At 44.1% G+C, this 24,952-nt stretch overlaps 1 protein-coding gene across 1 annotated transcript in view; it reads right to left on the reverse strand.

Annotated features, from left to right (window-relative positions):
* Positions 1 to 24,952, reverse strand: part of nek7 (NIMA-related kinase 7) — a 62,364-nt gene that overhangs the window by 17,164 nt on the left and 20,248 nt on the right. Inside the window, exons 2-7 of the mRNA XM_071906934.2 lie at positions 22,265 to 22,352; positions 15,873 to 16,013; positions 14,258 to 14,320; positions 9,749 to 9,859; positions 5,709 to 5,817; positions 3,161 to 3,268 (exon numbers count right to left, since the gene is read on the reverse strand). Coding sequence (XP_071763035.1) covers positions 3,161 to 3,268; positions 5,709 to 5,817; positions 9,749 to 9,859; positions 14,258 to 14,320; positions 15,873 to 16,013; positions 22,265 to 22,324 — 592 coding nt within the window. The 5' untranslated portion in view covers positions 22,325 to 22,352. The remainder of the gene's footprint in view (positions 1 to 3,160; positions 3,269 to 5,708; positions 5,818 to 9,748; positions 9,860 to 14,257; positions 14,321 to 15,872; positions 16,014 to 22,264; positions 22,353 to 24,952) is intronic.

Here is a 24,952-nt window from a genome sequence, read left to right on the forward strand (position 1 = left end):
GGGCTCATTACAGACCCACACTAGCGCGCGCACACACACACACACACACACACACACACACACACACACACACACACACACACACGCTCTCCTCACATTCTTTCTTTCTCTCCTTCTCTCTCACTCTGCTTTCTTTTTTCTCCTCTCTTTTTTTCTGTCACACTGTCATATTCTCTCCTCTTACTCTGCTCCTTCTAACTTTTTTCTTTCTCTCCTTCTCTCACTCTTTTTTCTCCTCTTTTTTTCCTGTCACTTTGTCACATTCTCTCCTCTCGCCCTGCTCGTTCTACCTTTTCTTTCTCTCTGTTTCTCTGTCACTTGTTCTCTACTCTATTTCTTATGCTCCTTTCTTTTTCTGTCATATCGCTTTCTCCTCCCTCTCTCTCTCACTGTGCTCTGTTCCTTTCTCCTCTCCCACCTTATCCTTCTCTCTCTGCCTCATTGTCAAACTGTAGCTTTCTCTCTCCCTCTCTCTACCTAGCTCCCTCCCTCCCCCCCAGTCCCTTTCTCTCTCTCTCTCTCTCTCTCTCTCTCTCTCTGGCTCTCAACACACAGATGGCACCCCATTCTGGGAAAACGTATAGAGAGGAATGCGAAAGAGACACTGAAAGTCAAGGCAGCAGAGGGAGGGACAGAGAAAAGGAGAAGAAATGAAGACAAGAAAAATGGGGGGAGAGAGAGAGAGAGAGAGAGAAACACAGATTGGTGAGTTGGAAGTTGAAACAAACAGCAAGAAATGTCAAAGGGGAATGCAGGAGAGAGAGGGGAAAGGAGGATTGCATTTTGTGTCCTTGTGTCCACAGGTCATGTTAACTTAGGGACATTTTCCCCTTCTATAGCACTGGATCAGCCACTGAGTACACACACACACACACACACACACAGGCGTCCTCATACACATAAATCATCTGAAAATAATTTGAAAGACACTGCTTGTTTACTTGAGAGGTCAGGACCAAGGGAAAGCTATTGATACACACTCTACATTGACATAGGACTATATTGTTAAATAGATACCACCTACTGTGGTTACACAGGTATAACAAAGTACATGCAAAATGTACCGTTATGTGAAAGCCATGTAACTACAATTCTGATGTCTTTTTTTCCTCCATGTCAACCACGGGGAGTTTACATGATTATTTATGGTGTGATTTATTTTTAATGATTCCCAGGCCTACTGTACCTGTTCTAAAGCAAATGTATGATTTAAAAAACAAACACAGGTGTTCATCTGAAAATAAGGTTGTTGTTTCTTATTTCCTGAGAAGTTGACTATTTGCAGATGCACCTGACTGCGCATTTGGGGACTGTGATTTGTGTAGGTCATCTAGATGGACAGACTGATGATTCAAGTATTCTAGGTGACCCCACAGCCAGTGGAGCTGCCTATCCTCTGTCAACCTAAAGAGGGTGCTGTGGACTCAACGTTTAATGAGCAATCACAGCCGCTTTCACCTCGCTCCACAGGCACTGCAGGCTGCTTAGTTGATAGGGCTTCTGTTGAGCTGATCATGTGATTCACACCTTCTCAAAGGCTGGGCTGCTGCTGCACAGAGGCTGAGAATAGCGCATTGTTTGTGGTATTAACTTAATAACAGTTTGACAGAAGGAAGCAAGATGGTGCAAATGACAACGTTTATATTTATCCATGCAATCCACTTTTCTACATTTTCCAATCTATGAAGCGATTTCAATTGCTTAGGGTGTTTTGTAATTTTACAGTATCGCACCTCCATGTGCTTCAACAGACAGAGTGGAAACTAGTCTAACCAGCTCTACTACATGCTGATCTGTGCCACAGCTTACTCTATGGTGCTTTACATTCAACTGGTCGAGTATATTACCAATGAAACCAAGAGAATAATTTCTGAGAGCATTGATGCAAAACAATTAAGGTAACAGGGCAATAAAGACATAGGCAATCATTTCTAGTCCACTGAATAAACTGACCAAATAAATTTGCTGCAGGAACACTGAAGGAGAAAGACTTTTACAACAGGGCGTGGTGATGAAGGCAGGCAGGGACAGGCTGTTAACAAACTGTAAAGATGTTGGCCTGTGTTTTAAACACTAGGGCATCTCTGAAGTGAGGTAGGTGTGTGTACATGTGTCTGCGTGTGTGTTTGTGTTAAACCCCATGTCTCCTGTGGAGTGAGGCGAGCTGCAGCAAGTCCACACCAACAGGGGGATTTGGTCATTACTGACTGCCACTGACACTAAATAAATAGATTTCCTTTGGGTTAACAGTGATTGGACGAGGCTTTAAGTGGTACAAATATGTCTATTCCTTTGAAAGTCAATGATCGCTTAAATTCTGTTTCAGTCTCTTTTTGAAGTTCTGCGCCCGGATGCAAAAGACTACATGGCCCATATGCATCGAACATCTAAGAATACATTTGGTCATGTGACACCACTGACGCTCAGTGAAGATCATGCAGTCTTGTGATTTGACTCAAGATTAGCACACCTATTCTTAAAGATTTTATGTGTGCAGGTCATGCTGTTGCATAGTTGAAAGTTTAAGATAAGGGTTAGATTTGTACAGTTTTTGGTAAAATTTGTGAATAGAACAGACTTTGAAACTTGGCAACATTCACTTTTCATTATCATGACTGTCATCTCGTCATCTGACATCTCTTGGATAAAAGACTCAACAGGTTAGTTACTTCTACTAATTATGCATGTTCCTGGGCTACAATCCTCTCTTCTTTAAAAAAAAAAACCAAAAAAAAAAAACATGGTGTTATATGATTTCACTTCCTATAAGTGTCCACATACGCACACACATACACCTTCTAACACCAACAATAACCCTGTTTGTCGCGTTGGCCAGTATGTTTTATGGCACACAGTCACAATCAGAGCCGTGTGTCGACTGGCTCTGCCCAGACATCATCTGTGTCAGGGTCAAAGGTCAAGGCAACAGGAAGTGGCTAACTGGCCAATGAAGGGGCTGGGTGCAGCCCTGGCCCCGCAGCACTACAACATGACACATGGTTCTGGGCTCACCATTCCTAATGAAACACATCCAGCTCCGGGTGATTACTGGGGGCCTCTGTGTGCGTGTATACGACTGTGTGTGTATGTTCATAAATACAGAGTGTGTGTATTTGTGTGTGTGTGTGTGTCCACATATGTCTAGACTGCTGTGATTTACCTAGTGAGTGAGCGGCAGTGGTTTTGGAGCTGAAGAATCGTCCCAGTCCCAAGTCTCCTAGCTTCACCACTCCTGTGGCTGTGATGAATACATTGGCTGGCTTGATATCTGGAGATGAGGGGAGGGGAGGGGAGGGGAGAAGGGAGACGAGAGAAGTAGAGAGGATATGAGAGGACAGCAGAGAGGACCGTATGCTTACAAAAAATTGCTACAATCAAACTCAATGAATGTTTAAATGCCACTTTGGCAGCATGCATCAAGCAAATAATGTTCATGTAAACATAGACTAACGTAAATGTGAAGTTAGTGACAGATGATTTTAGATGCCAAAAATAGATGCGGGGTGGAACAAGGGTGCCTCTGGTATGGACTACATCATCATTAACAAAAAAAATGTTTTATTAGGGCATGCAATCCGTTTTAGAAAAATTGTGCATATTATTTTGAAGCCCCACCCCCAGCGTCTACCGATCTGCGTGTGTATGTAATTCGCATCACAAGCATGACATCCATGGTTGAGTTTAGCTTGGGGAAAAAAATTTTTTTAGTTGTTGCACAGAAAACTTGACTGAATTGTATAAAAATATTTATTCCAGTTAATGTGGGGGGTGGGGGTGGCGATTTCTGTTACTTTCTCTAAAGTAATGTTAATGTGACCTGCAGCAGCCTTTGAAATTTACTGCTCCCGTATAATTGTAAGTGGCTTTTGAATAGGCGGTCTCTGCTAAGTGGTCGTTAAAGCTCAGAGCTCAGGGTTCATTAGTGTCTCTGTGCCCTAATCAGAGTCAGTCCAACGGAACTACATCACCTGTAGCCGTGTATGGGTGCTGCAGCCTATATACATGAATCCAGGCCTTGATATGACTGGGTCTTATTGGAAGCATGTGGGCCCATAAACACTGTGTTCTCTGGTCTATGTGCTGTTCAACACCTCCAGTCAGGCTTTCTCTGTCATATGCAACAAGGTGGTTCACACTATAGAAAATCCACCTTCATGTTTTGTTTTCATTGTGTGATGATTTTCAGGACTTCATGTTACAGCAGAATGATTTTACTCAAGCAATACATGTATTAAAAGGCATACTATGCTGGATTGTACTGTTTAAAATATTTTTCAATGACCACACCACTTCACTGGACTGGCAAGTATCCCCCCTTCTGCCTCCTCTTGCTGCGTTTACAGTGTTTAGGACGTTTCTGAGCAGTAGCCTTTTTCTGTCTTTCAGTGTTGGGGCAGTGGTACGTTCAAGACAACTGGGAAACTTCCCACTTGGAATTTCTTACTTCTCAACTCAGAGTGTTCAAGTGGTTGAGGTGGGAACAATATGGACGCCTGAAAGAAAGCTGGGTTTGTTTGGCTGCTTTCAGAGCAGCAAAAGCTTTGGAATCGCTGTTATACATCTCTCGCAAAAGCACATGAAGAGGAGAAAAGGCGCTGAAGGAGAATGTATATTTTATGTTATTATTTCATTTTTTAATCATCTAGCCCTATATATGTTTGATTACGCCATGCACAAATAGAAACTTGAAAGTCTGTTTAAAAGCTCAAAACGCTTTTTGTTTTTGTTCTTATCATTCATTATGAACGCCGCCAACGAAGCGTAACATTTCTTCAAAACAGTGTAGTGTGTACTCCGTGCAGCTCGCTTTTCTAGGCATTGTGGGACTCGGCGAAAAAAGAAAATACAGTGAAGCAAAAAGAGCTGCAGACAGGGCTCGTTCAAAAACTAGAGTCAACTAAGATTTAGCTTTTCCCCGCTGGCGAGTATTAGCCTAAAAGAAGGAAGGAGATGAAGAGTGATGCAGAGTTGGCCTGTTTTCTGTTGGACAGGTACGGTATCCAAATGGCTAGTTAGATATCCATCGGTGTTATTATTATGTATTATTATGTTGGGTAACGTTTTCTGCAAGCCCATATGGCATGAGAAAGCCTCTGTTGCGGTTTCACCCAACCAGAGCGGAGGTGTGTCCTTCATAATGATGGTGGGAGGGTGCGGGGAGACGGTGACAATTTGAATGTAGAAACAGAGTCAAAATAACATGTAGCATGGGGGAAAATCCTGCATAGAATGCCTTTAAGTTTTTAAGGATATTCAGAGATATTAAAACACATAATAGCTAGATCTTCTAAATTGTTTCATATATTGTGTTAGCGGGGGCTTATATAAGAGTTTTTATTGCTCTAACATGATAACACATTATCCACATCATTATTATTTTCTATATCTGCTTTTGTTCAAACATTATTTTCTAGAAAATTAATGAGATGTGAACAGTTGTGTAGCCTTCGTAGAAGTCCCTCCAACTAGTATCTATCCTTCATTAGTACTCCAGGATTTTCCAAACAATTCCTCTTGTTGGTAGAGTAACACTGCAGGCACTTTACTTTAAAAAGTGGGATTTGTAGGTGTGAACTAGGCCAGATTAAAGAGATACTATAGACTTATATATGGTACTCATATTGAATGAAGCAAGACAATCAATTCTGTGTATGCATATGTGTGTGTTTATGTGTGTACATGTGTATCCATCAATGCGTCAACAGTACCTCTATGCATGACTCTCCGGGAGTGCATATGTTCCAGCGCACTGCAGAGCTGGACGAAGTACTTCCACACTGTTCTCTCTGGGATCAGCCTCCTCTGCTTCTTAAAGTGCTGCAATGCGCATGCACACACACACACACACACGCACACACACACACACACCGAACAGTCAGAGTCAACACAACATTAGCATACCTGAGAAGAAGGAACAAATAAAATCTTTAACGGGAATAGCAAAAGGCCTTGTGTGGCACGGAATATAATTTTAAGAAGGCAGTAATAATGTTTGTGTCTGTGTGTGAGTGTGTGTCTGTGTGTGTGTGTTTATGTCTGTGTGTGTGTGTGTGTGTGTGTGTGTGTGTGTGTGTATACAGCATCCATCCCCAGCCTCTCTCCCCAGCTCCATGACTCCACTGTTAATGGAACCCAGACCGCTCTCCTCTCGTCTCTCCCTAGCCTAACCAAGCCCCCGTCTCATTTTCACTATGGCCTGCAATGGAAAGCACATGCATTCTCAGGAGCGGGGAGAAGAAATTTGTGGTTCCTTCCAAAACTCTCCCATCTGGCACACAGCTCTTTTGTTAGGTACTGCTTTCAGTGGCACAGCGGTTCCAGTTATTTCTTTATTCATTCATTTATTTATTTATTTATTTTGGAGGGCTGAGTGAGTTGTTCTGGATCATCAAGACTGCGGTCCCTCTCAGAGCCACAGTGATGACAGAGCATCGACTTAGACATGACGGCAGATCGGTCCGCAATGACAAGAAGCAACAAATGATGAAAGGGACTCCCCCTCTGACCAAAAAGCGGACAAAACAAAGAAACAAAATATAGTAACAAAGTACAGCGAAAAGCACGGTTTTCTGAGGTGTTCTCATGGCTCCATAGGTCGAGGCACAAGCCATGAATTCATGCCAGTGTGGATTTGACCTCTATTACATGTCATGTCTTTTCTCCTATTCCTGTTCCAACCTTTCCTGTTTATAGTTACTGCAATACATAAAAAGCACAAATAATGACATCATTTAACATTATAAATAATGTCAAGAATAGCCAATAATGAGTTTTACTTTCTTTCCAGCAATCATTTTGTCAGAGTATGGATTAGAATATCCAGTTTTATTTAATAGTGGATCTCTCCTTTTCGAATGAAACTCTTCACTTTATCATAAAGTGTTCCTTGAAATGTAAAAATGAGTGATGAAAAGTGGTGAAAGCGAATCAATCAACATCCTAATGGCGTATGATCAAGTTATTGGGCAGCTCTTGGCACAAGTCTACTATAGAGTAATGGCTTGTTTTGCTCATTTACTCTTTATTACATATAAAGACATAATAACCCGTCATTCTCCAGTGAGGTCAGGGGTCAAGGAGGAGAAATGACAGGGCTGTTAAGGGGCTAGTCAGCTAGAAGTATTGGTCCACATCCCTAGACCTACTGCGCAATGTCAGAGAGAAAGAGAAAGACAGGGAGAGGGAGAAAGAGAGACAGAGAGAGAGAGAGACACCGATGGGGAGTGAGAGAGCAAGCGTGTGCAAGAGTGAAAGAAAAAGAAGGAAGGATGGTAAGTGATAGTGAGAGACAGAAGAGAGGGAGAGAATAAAAATGTGAAAGTGAGAGAGAGAGAGAGAGAGAGGGGGAGAGAGAGAGAGGGAGAGAGAGAGAGACAGAGAGAGAGAGACCTTGGCCTACATCCAAACAAAGCCTCAGTGAGGAGCTATTCTTCCCTTGCCCTCCCATTTCCATATCAGAGGACTGTTTGATGTCAATGGGGGAGCACATAGACACCCACCAACACCACCACCACCCTCTTCTCCATGCCTTTAACAGCAAACACTGCACATGCAATATTCTGTAAGTGCATGCAAATCAAGGACCATTTGATTTCATTTGAATTCTGAGATGGTCAGAGAGAGGGAGTAATAGCGAGCGAAGGAGGGAGGGAGGGTTGGCAGAGGGAGAAAAGGAGAGAGTGGAGTGGAGGATGAGAAATCAAAAAGAATAAAAAATGTTAAATTCATGCATGGGGGGGGGGGGTTCTGTTTTACATATGGCACACTGTACGAGTGTGTTTACTTCACAATACGGCCCGGGGAGGGGGGCTAAGCCCTGGCGCGTACCTCTGGACTGCCACTGCTTAATTAGAAAAACAAATCATTTAGAACGGTACAGGAGACGAATGGTGCAGAGTAGAACCATGTGTGTGCGTGCGTGTGTGTGTTGTCAGCAGCCATAAGGAGATGACACAGTCTGAATACTCCCAGCATCCTCGGTAGCTCAGCTAGATAGCAGTGACGCTCAGCGGTTTGTTATCATACCTCTTAAGGCTGCCATGTTACATCTCTGTAAAGTGCGTCTCTGTGTATGTGCGTTCGCGTGTGTGCGTTTCCATGTTTGTGTGCGCACAAGCGTCTGCATATGCTTTGCTTATACAGTATATGTATGCAATCAGTGTGTGAGGGCGTGTGTATATATAGGAGTGTGTGCGCGTGTGTGTGCTGAGCCTGCCATGTTCAATCTCTCGTACTGCTAATCCTCGCCTCTCCTAATTTGCTGTGTTGAACTGTGCGGACGTGGAGCTGCTGAGTATGACTGCAAACGGCTTGTCGAGCAGCGCCGATACAACGCTGCTGCATCATTTATGCATGGGAGACACCGGGCTTTTTACATGCACGCTACTAATTTGCTATACTGGCAGGTTGTGAATAACTGGGGTTTTGGTCGAACTTGGAGATGCATAACAGGGAGAGCTTGAGAGGGAATCGTTACTACTTTCGAACAACCATGCAGCTTCTTCTTCAAATTCAATGACAGCATCCTTGCAAGCACAATTCTCCCTCGCTATAAAGCTAACAGTTTAGGACATGGTGATATGGTCATATATACAGTACATTTGCTTACATTTATTTATTCAACATTAATTTCACTGGTTAGTCCCACTGAGATTAAGAATATCTTTTTTTTGGAGGAGATCTAGCCAAGAAAGCAGTATTGAGGCAAACAAAATACAGCAATGTACATAAGCAAAAATATGATGAAAAATCACAGAGGGCGAGTGCAAGACCAAATTCATTCACTAATCCATGTTAAGACAAAATAGCAGCTGTTGCAGCCACTACCTCCCCTCAAGATTTCATCTGAAAAGGTATGAGGACTATTTAACATCAAAGCCAGATCATTTACGCTCACTATTTGGTCATATACCCCCTACAGACAACATGTGTGAACTTTCCGACTTTTCACCATCATTTGATTCTTAACAACTTCCCTTTATACAGTCTAGGCAGCCGTTAACGCAGTCTATTGGGGTTTCAAGAGGTTTGCAGGAGGTCTGACTCAGTGTCCAGGTAGTTGAGATCCTGTACCAACCAAAAACCACAGACCTCCTGCCACCATTCCTTCAGTTATACAAGATCACGTCAGCAGTTTGGTGCTTTCATACTAGCATTCCTTTTGAGCTCCCTCGGACAACAAGCAGAGAAGGGGCCCTCTCTAACTTGAGGCATGGCGTTGGACTGGCTATGATTTTGTCAGGTATTGCACCTCATGGACTAGACATTTAGTCAATAATAGAGTTATCCTTTTATTCTACACAGTATCAAAGTACTATAGACTGTATAGACCTTCTATCCAGAAACTGACATTTCACTGACTTCACTAATATGCTGTAAAATGTATACAACTGTGCACTGTCTGATTCAGTAGCAGACAGTGTAGGTTGCCTCATATTCATGAGTATTAGTAGTAGTAGATTATCAAAATCAGTGCCAAAAAAGAACCAGTATCAAAATCAGTGCCAATATAAAAACTATATAATTGACTATATAAAAACACTGAAATTTTGGTTTAGCTGATATCCCAAGCTATGCTGCCATTTTTGAGTCTCTCCTTTAAGTCTGTTGTGCCTGGGTGTTACCTCAAGCATTCCTCGAGGAGACCAACTAATCAACTGCTCTTCCAGTAGTTCAGCTAAGTCTAGGCAAGATGTAGTGAACAAATGGGTGTGAGTTGGCAAGTTTGCCATTGTGTGGAGTCCCTTACCTTGATCATGCGTGAGAGGTCCCCTGCATCCGCAAGCTCCAGTACTATGTTCAGCTCATTCTCCTCAATAAAAGATGCATGGTACTTTATCACATTGGGGTGGTTCAATTGCTGTGGGGGGAAAAGAAAGGGGTCGTGGAGGAAGAGAGAAAAAGAGAATAGGAGAGGTGTTGGTGACAGTTTTAGCATTAACACAGCTCTCTAGGTCAGCACTGCCTAATCCAAGAGTTACTATCATCCCTCATAGAAGCTACAGACGGTGGCGCCTTCTTGCAATACTGCAAAGTGCCGGTACCCAATGGTTGTGTCATGGCACAGAAGTGGCACATCATTTTGTAACTGGGTGGGCTCATTTAATTGAAACGCAGAAGAAAAATTGGCCTGTGGCACACTGGCGTGCCCTGTAGTGAGCTCAGCGTGTGCTTTGAGATTCTATTCAATTGTAAATAAGATGAAGGTTTAGATTAACTTCATTAACATCTGGACAAACTCGCTGCAGATTACATGTTTTCTCCTGGTTAACTCATTTTGTACCCTATCCAGCATTTACTTGCACTATGCTGCCCCTACTTATTCACACAAAGCTTTATGTGGCGTTCCCAAATAATGACAACTGCTGCATAGTGCTATTATAAAATTTATATCAAAACAACCCTATCATCCCTTGCAGATGATAAACAACAGAGGTTTATGTCTTTATGTCATGAGTTGTGCAATGCATTGTACTTTCACCAGCTAAAACCAATTAAAACAAAACAGTCAAATCCATGTTTGGTAGTAAAGTGTGGACCTAATGAGACGGTTTTGTCCTCAAGTGTGACAAAGCTGGGTGACATGTCACAACAACCCCTCTGTCTGTGATGACAACAGCCCATGTGCGAGACACACACACACACGGACACACACAACCACACACACACACACACACGTCTGACAGGCTGACACGGCTGGCAGACAGAAAAACAAGCGTCCCAGGCTCATCTCTGGGTGAGATTCCTTCCTGTTGGTTGGTCAATAAGGCGGGAACAACATTCCCTGAAGTAAACAAAAAGGCTCTATCCATCCCGAGAAGGAAAAGAGAAGGGGGGAGGGAGGGAGGGACGATGAAGGGAAAGAAAACAAATGACACAGTGACACAGACAAGGAAAAGGAGTGATGGAGACAGGGAGGGGTGAAGAGGTAGAGACAGAGAACAAAGGTGAGTAAAAAAAAAAAGCATGAGGAGGATAGGGCGAGAAAGAGAGAGTTAGAGAGAGGGAGAGAGAGGGGAAGAGATGGAGGGAGACGGTGATATGTGGAGGGCTGGAGAGATGGAGCTGTGTGGCGTGGCGGTGTCGGAGGGAGGGGGTGGGGGGGTGGGGGGGGTGGGGGTGGGGGGGGGTGATGCGAGCAGACGGAGCGGTGTGACACGCGTCCTCCTCTCGGCTCCGCTCTTCTCTTTCTCTGCTGTGATTAAAGAAATGTTCATGCTCCGGATGATGCCGAGAAGAGGAGAGGAGAGGAGAGCACAGTACAGTACGCTACGCTACACTACACTCTCCACTCCATCTCTAACCCCCACCCCCCCACCCCCCACCCCGTCCTCCTCTCTTTCTCATTCCTTCTCTCTTTCCCCTCCTCATGTCTCCATCTTTCCTTCTCCCTCCCTCATCCGCTCATGCCAGATGTATTTTTGGCTCAGGGTGGCAGTTCTGTGCGGCTCCACACTGTAGCACAGCCAGGGAAGCCAGAGTGATGACAAGTCTCTCTGTCTCACTCTCTCTCTGTCCCTCCCTCATCCCCCCCCCCCCTCCCCCTTCTTCCAACACTCGAACCCCAGGCGCAGGATACAGAGAAATGACGGGGATATGTTCACACGCAGATGTTTATGTAAATGATGGATGCAAAATCATCAACTGTGTGTCTAATCTGTCAAAGTCTATTGCATTACAACAATCATTCATTAAGATGATTAACTGTTATGATTTGTAGCCTACTATATAGATGGTGGTTCTCAACCAGTGTGTGTAATTACATAATCACACAAGGCTGATATTGTGATGTGTGATATTTCCAAATAAACAATAACTTGGTGTGCTGGGGATCTCAGGGTTTCAAGGTAGAACAATGTACTGACAAATGCAATCTGATGGTAAAATTAACCATGATAGGAAACAGGATAAATTTCAAAATGGAATTGCATGCACAAAAAATGTGGCTGCTAGCAAACAACAAAGCTGAAAAAAAAAAAAAAGATTTTCTGTTACATTCGAGTAGAGTAGAAATGGTTGCTGTAAGCCAAGATAAAGTGGAAAGACTCTTGTATGCTGGCTTCTAATGGACTTCTAATGTCCAACATTAGTGGAAGTTGCTGCTGTGTCTTTGTATGCACAACATATTTTACAACTCAGTGAATGACAACCACACATCTAATCTTGGGTCGATGTTTCCTTTAAGAGGGAAACTTAAATGTGTACTAAATTTGCCAAGAAACATACTGTTCATCAAGAGACCTCAAACATAAAGTGGGTGTATAGTGTGTGCATCAGGTTAAATGAAGTTGGTTGCTGCCAGTTCTCTGTCTTGTCAGTAAACCGCTGGTATAATCTAATCAGATGCAGAACCCAGGCACGCGCACACACACACACATTAGTCTTCAGAATACAATCCAGGGCTGACAGCAACAAGCAAAAGAGAGGATTACCCAAGTTGCGGGATTTCAAGAATTGTGAAACTAGCAGATTAGCAGAGAGCAGGCTCTCTCTGCACCAACATTCCTATCAGCATGGATTTAGACAAAAGGATGTAGTGGGAAGTGAGATTCTCAAGCTGAAATCATCATGCCAGAAGAGTAGAGCACAGATGAATGAGCAGACATAGACATAGACAGACAAACAAACAAATAGGCAGACTGTTGAAGGGCTATGAGTGTGTGTGTGTGTGTGTGTGTGTGTGTGTGTGTATGTGTACACGCACACGTCTGTATGTGTGTCATTCCAGTCGGTCCATGCCAGTGTGCCTCTCATTATTCTGATTTGGCTGTGTCTCCTGTTGGCCTGTCTAGTGGGGGATAAGGCAGAAGGACTCTCTCTCTCTCTCTCACACTCGGCCCTTTATTATTAGGCTGGCCGGGCAGCGCAGGGCAGGGCATAACTACCACGCTCACTAGCAATCAGCTAGAAGACATTGCTTAAAGGGCGAAAAGAGAGGAACAAAATGCTCTGAGGCGGGAAGACAAGGCAGGGAGAGAGAAAAGGAGGAGGGATGGATGGAGTGACATGGCAACAGGGCGAGAGAGGAAAAGACAGAGGAGATAGGAACAAGCTGAGGGGAGAAGTAGGAAAAGGACATGCAGAAAAGGATGGCGGAAAGGGGTATAGAGGAAGAGAAGGTGGGAGCAAGAGCAGGAGAAGGATGCATATAAAGAGGGAGCAAGCGAGATAAAACAGAATGAGAAATAAAGGAAATGGGAGATGCATATAGGAAATAAGAGAATGCAGTCACCTGGCATAGTGTGACATTTAACCCCCAACTGACCCTTGCTTGGAGGTCACACATACAGATCCAGGCACACCCCGCTGTCTCATGCTGTCATATCAATGATCTACCACTCAGATTACAGTTCTTTACAGGGTATCTCCAGCATCGGAGTATCGTTGTCTGTGATTGGCCCGAAGAGCCCGGGGAGCTTCACTGAAGTGTTTGAGTGGCACAAACTAATTGGCTGTAGTGTTTTCTTGTTTTCCCCAATGTGTATGTGTGAGCACGCGAATGTGTGCAAACTGCCTCCAGCTCACATACACAGAAAAAGCTGCACATATGATATGGAGGGGGAAGATAACCAGGAATACACACACGCGCCGCGGATCTTGCAGACAGGGGGAGTTATTGAAGCTGTCATTAGTTTGTTCATTAGCGTTTGAGAGCAGCACGACTGACACATGTTTAAGGTAGTTTGATAAATGAAACCGCTTCATTTGGAAAAAAAAAAAGAAAAGAAAAGAAAGAAGGAGGGAGGGGAGGGAGAGAGGTAAAACATCAAGAGACACATGAGGGAGGCTGCTAAATTTCCATGCTGATGCACTGTTGCCCCCCCTCGAAACATTACAGAGAGATAAAAAACAATAGTTTTGGCATTAAAAAAAGAGTCAATGTGAGCCTGGAGGGATGGCAAACTGGTGCAAGTGATGCACGCACGCACACGCACACGCACACACACGCACGCATACACACACACACACAGGTGCAGGTACACACATGCTCGCAGACATACAGAGACAATAATGCACATGTACAGTCACACACACACACACACACACACTTATGTACACAAATACTCACACACACTTCTGCGTTCATAACCATGCAAGGAACACACACGCACACGCACACACACACGCACACACCACACAAATCCGAGCCGTCTGGTGCAGATCAATTGTTTTCCTGTGGTGGAAGGTCTCAGCTGAGGCACCTTAAGAGAACTGAGCGCAGCGCATGACGCCGTCTCCCTCTCCTCTGGTTCTTTACCTTAAGGAGATCTATCTCTTTGATGCAATCTTGCCGAGCTTTGGCATCCATCAAGTCGAATATCTATCAAGAGATCAAAAGGAGAGAGAGAGAGAGGAGAGAGAGGGGTGTTATGACATATTCAAGAAATGGAGAGATAGAGAGATGTAGAGAAAATGGCAAAAAAAAAAAACACTAAACAGAGAAAACAGGAAACATGGCTGCTGTTATCTAGAGGGTGGCGTTGGAGTCAGTGCATGATGTTGTACATCTGAGTGACACACACACATCCCTGTGTAAGGTGTGTGTTAGGTGTGTGTGTGTGTGTGTGTGTGTATATATACATGCTCACCCAGAGAGATACAGAGACATATATTCCTGGTGGTGTATATGTGTGTGCGTGTGTTCGTCTGTATGTGTGTGCATATTCACCCAGCAAGGTGCAGAGTCACATCATCTTTAATATAGCCTACACACAGTCGTACAGCACTTTGCTACACTTAAAAATAACATGGCATATATAGCAGCTGCATGACGATCAAATGTATATATAACACATTAAAAGTGTGTGTGTGTGTGTGTGTGTGTGTGTGTGTTGGGGGGGGGGGGGGTGTAGAGGCTCCATGCTGTCAGACTGATCAGCAGTAAGCACTGGGCAGTGATAGAGACGAACCCCAGAGCCAAAACATAATAACAATACTCTATTATATTGTTATTATATGTGTTTTACCACGCACATACTGTACATGCTTCCATGTGTTAATGAATGTGTGCATTTGCACAATTGTTGAGTTTCATCATCTGTGTATTAGTGTTTGTGCATGTGTATCAATAGCATCAGTGTGTGTGTTCATGAGAGGAGAGCAGGAGGTTTTACTAAGCAGCCTACAACAGAGCTCTGCAACATTCCTGTGTGGCCATCTCTGCCAGCTGGAGGGAAGCTTGACCAAGTATGTGCTTGCGTGTGTGTGTGTGTGTGTGTGTGTGTGTGTGTGTGTGTGTGTGTGTGTGTGTGTACGTGTGTGTGTGTGTGTGCACCTAACACTCTAGGTTATCACAATACATTTCTTTAAGAGTAAAAGATATCTGGAATTTAAGGCAAATTTACATACATATTTTAATTGCCAGAAATTTTCTGTAAACCATATATGCATATGTTTTGCCAATGATTTTGAGTTTGTTTACATTTCAGTCTTGAATACAATTACAGACATGTTAAAGTTTGTGTGCAATTGTACTGTTTGTGAAAGAAAATAGACCTGGATTATGAGTTATGTATAAAAATGGAATAAAAACATTCCACGTTTCATCTGCACACCATACCTTTCATGAATTTACACATAGCCATAATTAATATGTCCAAAAAATTTGGAGTGGTGCTTAAATTCATTCTTTGCATGACTACAAGACAAATCTAAACCTTCATGAGGACAAGAAAAAAAAAGATCAGCATAATGATAGACAATGAAAGGCTAGAAGAATATTTCACTATAGTAGCATATTGTTACTTTTTAGCACTCATACCCCCTCATGAGTTCAGGAAACCAACCAACAATATTGACTGCTCCAGGTATCCATAGTGATGCAGCTCACTTGTTTTAACAAGCATAAACAACGACCACTGCCTGTGTCTCACCTGGACCTTCTTCAGGGCCACGGACGTGTTGTCTAGCAGGTACCTCGCCCGGTACACCTCACTGAACTGGCCCCGACCAATCTTCTTCTCGATCTGGAAGTTAGCCAGCGAATTATGGCCCATATCTGGCTGTAATGGTTTCTAAAAGGCCAAAACAAAAATACAATAGCAAACATTCATCCACGCACGCACGCACGCACACACACACACAGACACACAAACACACAAACACACATTAGAGGGAAGGACAACAACGAATAAAGACACATGATTGCTGACATTTTGCGGTAACCATGTATTTGCCATTGCAGTGCAAGCATCTCCACATCGTAATGAGAACAAGAGGAAGAAAGGATGAGGGCTGAAGGATGTGGGTGAAACTGTGGTGAGTTCCAGCTTCTGTAGTTTGTTTTGCTGAGAGGCTGCTCTAGGCTGCTGATGATTTGACTGGCATTAGGCTGATGTGTCACGCTATGAAAGTTCTCCAGGAATTACTACAGCTGCACTGCACAGTGTACACCAAGCTAAAGCCTATAGACTGCGGACTATTTGTGGTGCGAACAGGAAATCTTTCCTTGCATCCCTGTTGTAAAATATAGATTTTAGGAAAAATGCATGGGGTAACAACAATTTCTACCCATTCACCATCCCCCTTAAAGAATTTGAACATATTTCCTACTCCCTGGCCTATAAAAAATTGCACACAACTATGGTGCAAGACTTTACTATACTTGCATAGCTATCCAAAGCACACACTAGCAGTTCAGGCCTACAAATGTTTTTCCTCATCAATACACAAGTGTGAGCTTACAAGATACCTGGAAGGTATTGCAAGTCATGCTAACTATAACGGGCAAAATGTTTGCAACATTAATGGGCTAATTGGTAGTTCTTTAGCAGCCTGACCTAACTTTTTAGGGGCAGCAGGGTGTCACAGTGAGTAGGAAGACCGTCCTTTAACCGGGGGACCCAGGTTCAAATCTCTGTGTTTGCAAGACAGTCCCAGGGGTGCTGGGGTGAAGGGACAAAATTTTCCCTATGGGGAACAATAAGATATCACTTTACATAAATGCAGCCAATAAGCCTTCCATCTCATTAGGTTACTAAGTTCACTAGAATCTAGCGTAGCATTGTCCTCCTTCCTTTGTCTGCCAACTCCCATCACTGACAGCCTGGCACTAGGCCACAGTCTCTGAAGTGCTTAAACTTTCCTTCTCCTCCCCAAAGGATCGGCTGTGCACTCGTCTACCACAATTACAAAAAACAAAAACACTCAAAAATAAGCCAGAATGAGCCCCTCGGACATGATGTGTGAAAAAACGCACAGAGCGGGCTGCGTGACCTTTCCAGCCTTTTAGTAAACTTGTACAAGGCGTCGGCGGGAGCGAACAGAAGGTGACAGATATCAGAATGCCACATGTCACCAGCGCTTCTCCCAACATGGCCGAGGGAGCGGCTCGCGGGCAAGCGACTTAGGACCAAGGGATGGAAGACGAGGAGGAGGAGGAGGAGGAGGAGGAGGAGGAGGTCAAAAAAGAATCTCCTCAGCACTGAAACACACAAGAGGGGAGTGTCATCATGCTCGCTCGCTTCACTTGTGTTTCACAGTTTGATGGAGTCAGCATGAACACAGACTGCAGGCCACACAGGATTCCCTCAGCTAGCAAGCTAGCTGCTCAGTCACTACCACAGAAGACAATGCTGTCCACTTGAATACATTGATTTCAACAACGCAAAAAATGATGAACAATTTGCTAGAATGAAAAAAATATATACAAATGACAAATGAAACAGAAACACAAGTTTTAAAACTAATATGTGGTCAGCTGTAAAATCATTAATTTCTGCAAATTATATTTAAGCCTATGGAGCAATGTCTGTGCCATGTTGTCAACACTCAATTAATTGTCTATAGGCTGACAGCACTAACCCAAACACTGCATAATGCATAGGATCAATGCATACTCATAACAAATACACACACACACACACACACACACACGGTTATGGGAAGCAGGATTCACAACAGGACTGTTCGTATAAGAGGTGGGAGGGCTGAGGGGGGGGGGCAAGGGGGCAACCAATTTAAGCATTTCATTGTTTTTTAAGTTGACAGCCAAGGGAAGAGGCGTGAGCCAACGAGATGCCCCGTCCAATTAACACCGCCGAGGTGTGTGCATTTTTCAGCATGACACCGCCATCATCCCGAGCTGTCTTGGAGTCGCTCTGACAGCGAGCATGACACACTGTTCCACAACCTATTGTTCAACATTACGGCAACTCTGAAGAACTCCTACTGTACTTCACTAATAGCTACCACTACAAGCTGTAACAATAATAAGATATTATTCCACCGGGGAATTTTCATGGGAATTGAACTTGCATAGAAACAAGGCAAAATACATGATACACTAAAATCTACAAAGGCGTGCCACATTGAAAGCTAGGCAATATTGTGTATTGACTTTTTTTTAATGGTCACTGCAGCATTTGTTCACAAAGGATGCAGAGTTCGTGGTGTATAGATAGGAGAGAGGGAGAGAGAGACAGAGAGAGGGAGAGAGAGAGAGAGACACGAGGAGGACAAGGGGGCATTGCTTTCACTCGCTGCATGGTAGCTTGACAAATGTTAGCATGAGCCTCTAAAGCGCTGTGACAACCGCCTGCTGAGAGCACAGTCTTGCTAATGTGTCCTGGCATGCCAGCCCCGTAATCACACATTTACATATGCAATGACCTACATTTGCATGTCAGATCGCACACTGTCCGGCGTGATTAACGGTGGGCACCTCCCCGCGTGGAGTCGCCCTGGGTGGCAGCAGAGGCCGTGCGAGGGCGGAGAGAGGGCCGGAGGGGGGGCGGCTTTTTTGGCAGCCGAGGGGCCGGGCTGCCAGGCAGGATTATGTCAGCCGGCGGCCCCGGCATTAGACACTTCATTAGAGCTAATCTGTTTAGCAGTGGGCAGTGTATGTAAACTTCACAGGCCATTTGCGGCACCTCTTCGCCCCCTGGCCTGGCCTTCAAAGGGCAGCCGGGCCACGGCTGACTGACAGGCCGTCTCATCTGCCGCGCACGGCTGTCACACAATCGGGAGCTCCCAGCTGAAACACAAGGCCCCAACACACACAGAAGCGCACACACACACACACACACATAAGGGGGAGTCACAGAGGAATGACCCTGAATGACGAAGGGGTCAGTGGCTGAACAAAAGTAGGAGGAGTGGGTTGTACAGACCACAGCTCGTAAAGGAGCAAAAGCTGTGTATGTCTGTGAGTGTGTCTGTCAGGTGAAGCCCAGAGAAGACCCTCCTCTGGCCTGATGGACCTTTCAGAGGAAAAGGTCCTGTGTATCTCAATGGGTAGAGCATGGCACTAACGCTGCCAGGGTTAAATGTCTGATCCTACTGCGCTGCCCATGCTAAAAGAAAACAAACAAAAAATTATAAGGCATTTAGGATAAAAGCATCCAGCAAACGGCATCAAAGGAAGACTTTTCAGAAGACTCAAGAGCACAGCTGCGTCTTACCTCACATCCAATCATCTTTCAGTCTTAACATCCATCTGTCACAACCATCTCACATTACTGGTAAGGCCAAAAATACAGAGGTGACCTAAATGCACTAAAAGTGGCCAGTTTCTTGCCAAGTCATTCCTGGAAGAACTTACCGCAAGAACTAACACAGCTATCTGTCTATAATTGGCAGCTGACTGTATCAATATGGGGTCACATGTCAGGTAAGATCAATCACTTACTTTAGGTTGTCAACAAAGGCTTGGGTAAAGTAACAGTTAGTGTTCAGCAGGGTGACGATTAGCAACTCTTTCCAAATTCTGATCCTCATAATATAGATTTCCATTATCTTTTTCTTGTCTTGTATTTCCAGAAATGAAATAGTCGGGCTGTATCATGTGGTGAGCCACTGGCGTCCAACTCTGCTTACTCTTTTCGCTCACGTCATTCTGGTTGGTGATGGGGACAAGCTGCAGGGGATGGAGATTAAGTGGCAGCCATGCAAGGCATTATGGGTAACGTCTGTGAGGGACAGCGTGTCTTGGGTATAAAGGTGACACACAATCGCCATGGGCAACTCACTGGCAGGGGGATTGAGAAAGGGAGGGGAGAGTGAGTGAGAGAGAGAGAGAGAGAGATAGAAAGAAAGAGGGGGGAGAGAGGGAGGAGAGAGAGAGAGGGGGGGGAGAGAGAGAGAGAGCAGACAGACAGCTCATCGGAGGAAGTGTGATACGGGCTGGCCAATAATGACACCATCGCCAAACACAACTGACAAGACACATGGAGAGTGGAAGAGGGAATGCGGGAGACAGAGAGAGGGAGAAAGAGAGGGTGAGAGAGAAAGGAAGACAAGCAGCAGAGGGGAGGAGGTGTGATGTGACAGCCCAGCAGTGCCAACGGCTGCCACAGAAAGGCCAGCGGCAGCAGAGAGGTGCCGTCTCCCACAGAGAGAGAGAGGGGGAGAGAGAGGGGGGAGAGAGAGAGAGAGAGAAAGACAGAGAGAGAGAGAGAGAGACAGAGAGAGAGACAGAAAGAGACAGACAGGGAACCAGGCAGGGGGGCCCACTCCCACCCTCACCAGTCACCAGCCCCCTTGAGCTCGGCACCATGCAATATTCATCCTCAGCCAGTCAGCCAGTCAACCAGCCAGTCAAACAGCCAGGATTCACCCCAAAGGTGCTTCTCCTGCTTCTCTTCTCAATCTGCTCCACAGCCGCACTGCCTTGTCTTAGCGCTTACAGACAGATCCGTCTCTGTCAAAATCTGCAGTGACGATCAAAATCTGATCTGAGGGGGCCTCCTCGCCAACCCTCCCACTCACTCAAAGAGCAAATGCGCCATTAAAAATGCACATCTTACCAGCTCATCTCGTTTACCTAATGCATATGCATCATACCTCCGGGACCAAGAGAAATGATATCGCAAGCGATACAGAATATCCTTCATCGCATATACAATTCAGATTTCTTCAGGAGGAGGCTGGTGGGGTTTTTTTCCCCCAGTGCTGCCGAGCAGACTGAACCTTGAGAAAGTGTGAAACAGATTCAGGACTTGTTGAAAGACACCCATCTGGATGCTGGTTAGACAGGCATCTACATACTCTAACTGACTCTCTCTCCATCTCCCACTAAATATGAAATCAGTTCAGACATGCTCTATGTGAGTGCAAAAACATGACGTAACATAGCAAGTTCAATTTACTGCCAATAACCCAAGCACAAAAAGTGGGCCTAGAATGAAAAACTGATGAAAATTGCTGGAAATAGATTGAAAAACAGTGAGAGAAATCATTAAGCTGTAACAACAACACATCATCAACTGTTGGGAAATCATTGGAAGATCCAGTGAGTGTGGGGGAGTGTGTTGCTTAAAGCTCAAATTAATCATTAGAGCCTTTATCTGACTTTCTTTTGTGCGCAACCCAATTATCCTTAATTTTGCAATTACAAATCTTAGAATAAATTAACCCCCTTGGCAATTCCAGTGTTAATATTGCAGTGCCCTTGCATACACAAGATAAACAACAACTGAGAACACAGGCCTATTTTTAGTGTAGTTTCTCTCTCTCTCTCTCTCTCCCTCTCTCTCAAAAAAAGAAAACAGCAGCCGTTTTCCACATTTACTCTAGGGCATATGGATGATCCTCTTTGTTAAAAGTGTATTCAATAGTTAGGGAGGTAAAAACATCCTTCTGGAAGGAAATCAATGGGGCTGATGTTGGAGAGTGGTATTAAAATCCAACAATGACCAGATTTGCACAGAACCTGAATCGTATCGAACCGAGAGGGGCATGCTGGGAGGTCAGACTCTGCCAGCCTCCAGAGCGCTGATCAATAGAAACAATTCAACGCTCATCCATTGCTGTCTATCTCAGACTCAGGCTACAGTGGTCTGTGCTTCTCTCAGCCAAAGGACAACTGGACTGTATGGAGCAACTTTGTTAAGGCAGGAAAACAAGATAATATACAACAGATATACTTCAAAATATGGAGGGGGTGGGATGCTATGTTTGTATGTTTTACTGTGGTGAGTGAAGTTGGGAATTATTTGAGGGGAAGGGAAGGAGATGGCATCATCATAAATTATGAAACAATTGTCATATAGATTCCCTATAGATTTATGGGAAAAGAATTTATAAGGCCACCACCTATCTTATTCAATTTGAACAAATCACTCACTACAGGCAAGGGGACGAAATAGGCAATACACTGTGACACGACTGCAATTGAGGGGTTACTGAAATAGAAATGGTTAGTGATTTGGCTGCACTTCTAAATGGTAGAAATGGTGACAGGGTGACAGAGAAATAGGAGTGAAGAAAAAGAAGTGACAGACAGAGGTGCAGAGAAAGTGTGTGTGTGTTTGTGTGTGTGTCCTACCTGTGGTTGAAACACTGGTACAGCTGCTTGCTGTCCTTGTGGCTGTGTGTCCATATCCATGGTGTCAGGAGCTTGATCCTTTACACCCCTGCGAAACACACACACACACACACACACACACACACACACACACACACACACACACACACTCTGGTCAGCCTACTCAATGTTTAGCATCAGACAAACCACTCCAATTCATCCTTCGGTGAGAACATCACCACTAAACTCTACTATAACATTTAACCGCAGCAAAAACACAACCTCCAAACAACAGTTCACTCAATGCTGTTGTTCAGAAACAAACTACTGACTACTGGTTGCTGCCACTGTTTGGTCGGTGTACAGTTTCAGCAGAACTAGATCCCGGGTCATGACTGTGGATTCAACACTCTTTGTCTGAGCCCTCTCAGGTTGCAGCGTGGTACAGTTACAGCAGGCAGCGATAGTGAACTGAACAAAGTAGAGATAATGCCACTCTGTATATTTCATTGGCATTCGTCCAGCGAACCTTTTATGGGAATAACTGGTTATACAGGCGTTTAAGTAGCTCCACTTCATTTTCTGTTTTCTAAGGAAATATAGGTCACACAGAGGTGAGAGTATGGAGTATGGGTGTATGGCATGGTGCTGTATAATTGCATGTTCTGGCATGTAGCCTAGAAGCAAGCTAATTGCATAAGATACTCCACCACCGGTTGCTTGGCTTACCACCACACTTAAAACAGACGATGCCATAATGTGAAATGTTACCTGAATGAATAATTTACACATATCTTTGCAGAAAAAGTATGATGCAAAAATTATATTCACACATGCAATTAGCTTATGATTCCAGAGTCTCCGCTCAACTCATGTTTGTGGGAAATACTCGAGTTTTGACAGATGCTGTGGGATCCCTTCCAGTGCATACTGTAATGCACAGAACATGTACTGGTCTAACACGCAACACCTTTTTACTCATAATTTAAGCATGATACAGGGCATGCATAACAACGACCATGTGTCATCCACAAGAAAACACATGTGTAAGGTGGGGAACATGCATGTACTCAACATATGAAATGAAGCTGAAGAAACGCGCACGTTCACACACACACGCAGTCATGTGTGTGTGTGGACGCAGGAATACACATATGCATCGGTACATGTTAAACGCTAGTGGAGAAAATGGAAAGCTTAATGCAGGAAAGCAATAACAAGCAGATGCTGTGGACAGAGTAAGACAGAGAAGAAAATAAAAGTACATACTCTTGCTCATGTTCAGTCCTCAGAAAGGAGAAAAAAGGAATGGGCAAGATTGTATGATTGGTCTACAGATCCAGATTCTGGTGCTGGAACTGTAACGATTCTACCACTATCTGTTGTCTCTCGGCCAAACATCTCTCATTTACACACACACACACACACACACACACACACCCACCCACACACACACACACACACACACACACACACACACCTTCTATACAAAGGGAGAGGGACACAACACACTTCACGGTGGGTCATTTGCATGTTTTTCCACCGGAGTGACGGCCATCTGTCTACGTATCTGTCAGTCTGTCATTTGTGTAGTACTAACTGTCTCTCGTCTCTGTCGCCTCTGACGAACAGACAGCGAGAGCTCAAACCTCCCTGGCCAATTAAAAATCCCCTGGTACAATAGAGAGAGGAATGGCACTGAGGAACTGTCTCCATGCTGATGTCATCAGTCCCATTCACTAAAGGTTAATAATGCTAATTAGACATCTGCATTAGATATCTGCATGGTCTGTAAGCGTGTGTGTGTGTATGTGCGCGAAGAGGAGCCGGGTATTTTATATGTGTATGTGCGTGTGTGTGTGTCTGTGTGTGTGCGAGCAGACACGCATTTTGCCAATACTGTGGTTGTTTATTTTACATTAGTTCAGCTTTTCTTTTCAGGGTTCGCTGGCCTGCGTGTGGGCTTTGAAGATCATGAAAATAAAGTGTTTGCACAACACCATTTCTCCTGGGATTGCATAGACTATATTGGGAATATTATTTTCTGAAATTTACATTAAAAGCTTGTTTCAAATAAGTTTAAAGTGATTCAAATGTAAAGGGAGCTTACAAATTATGAGAATTTAAAAGCACTCAATGCTGGAGGCAAAAAAGGCAAACTAGAAAAACATTGTTAAACGTCCAATCCTGGATCCTTTGCTTCTTATCATTTTTTAACTTAATAAACTCTAAAAGAAAGATCATTTATCAGTGGCTATGTTTAGATGAGTAACCTCGCTATTGGCCTCTGGTTAAGGTCTTACTCAGGTTAGGCTGTTTACATGCATCCTTGACACCCTGTGATTGGGTGTCAAGGATGTTACCATGAATAAACCAATAAACAGGATATTCTTGTCTACCTGTGGTGTTCCATCCACCGAGAGAACAGTCCAACAGGTAATTATACTTTTCATCAAGAGTATCCACCAAAATGTACCAATAATCCTGTGCATGTCTGAGTTTGCGCAGACTGCAAAAAACAAAATCGGTAGAAATAAGATGTTTACATGCCACAGTAACCCATTTTAATATCCGAGTGAGCCAGACATCTTAACCGGGTTTGTCATGATCAGAGTACAAGCTCACCCAGGTTATTCTAATGGCATTTACATGTTTCCACCCAAAACCAGGTTACCATTCTCTGTGCATGTAAACATAACTAGTGGTTCT

Source organism: Centroberyx gerrardi, chromosome 9 (genome assembly GCF_048128805.1).
Source record: "Centroberyx gerrardi isolate f3 chromosome 9, fCenGer3.hap1.cur.20231027, whole genome shotgun sequence".
Taxonomy (NCBI): Eukaryota; Metazoa; Chordata; class Actinopteri; order Beryciformes; family Berycidae; genus Centroberyx; species Centroberyx gerrardi.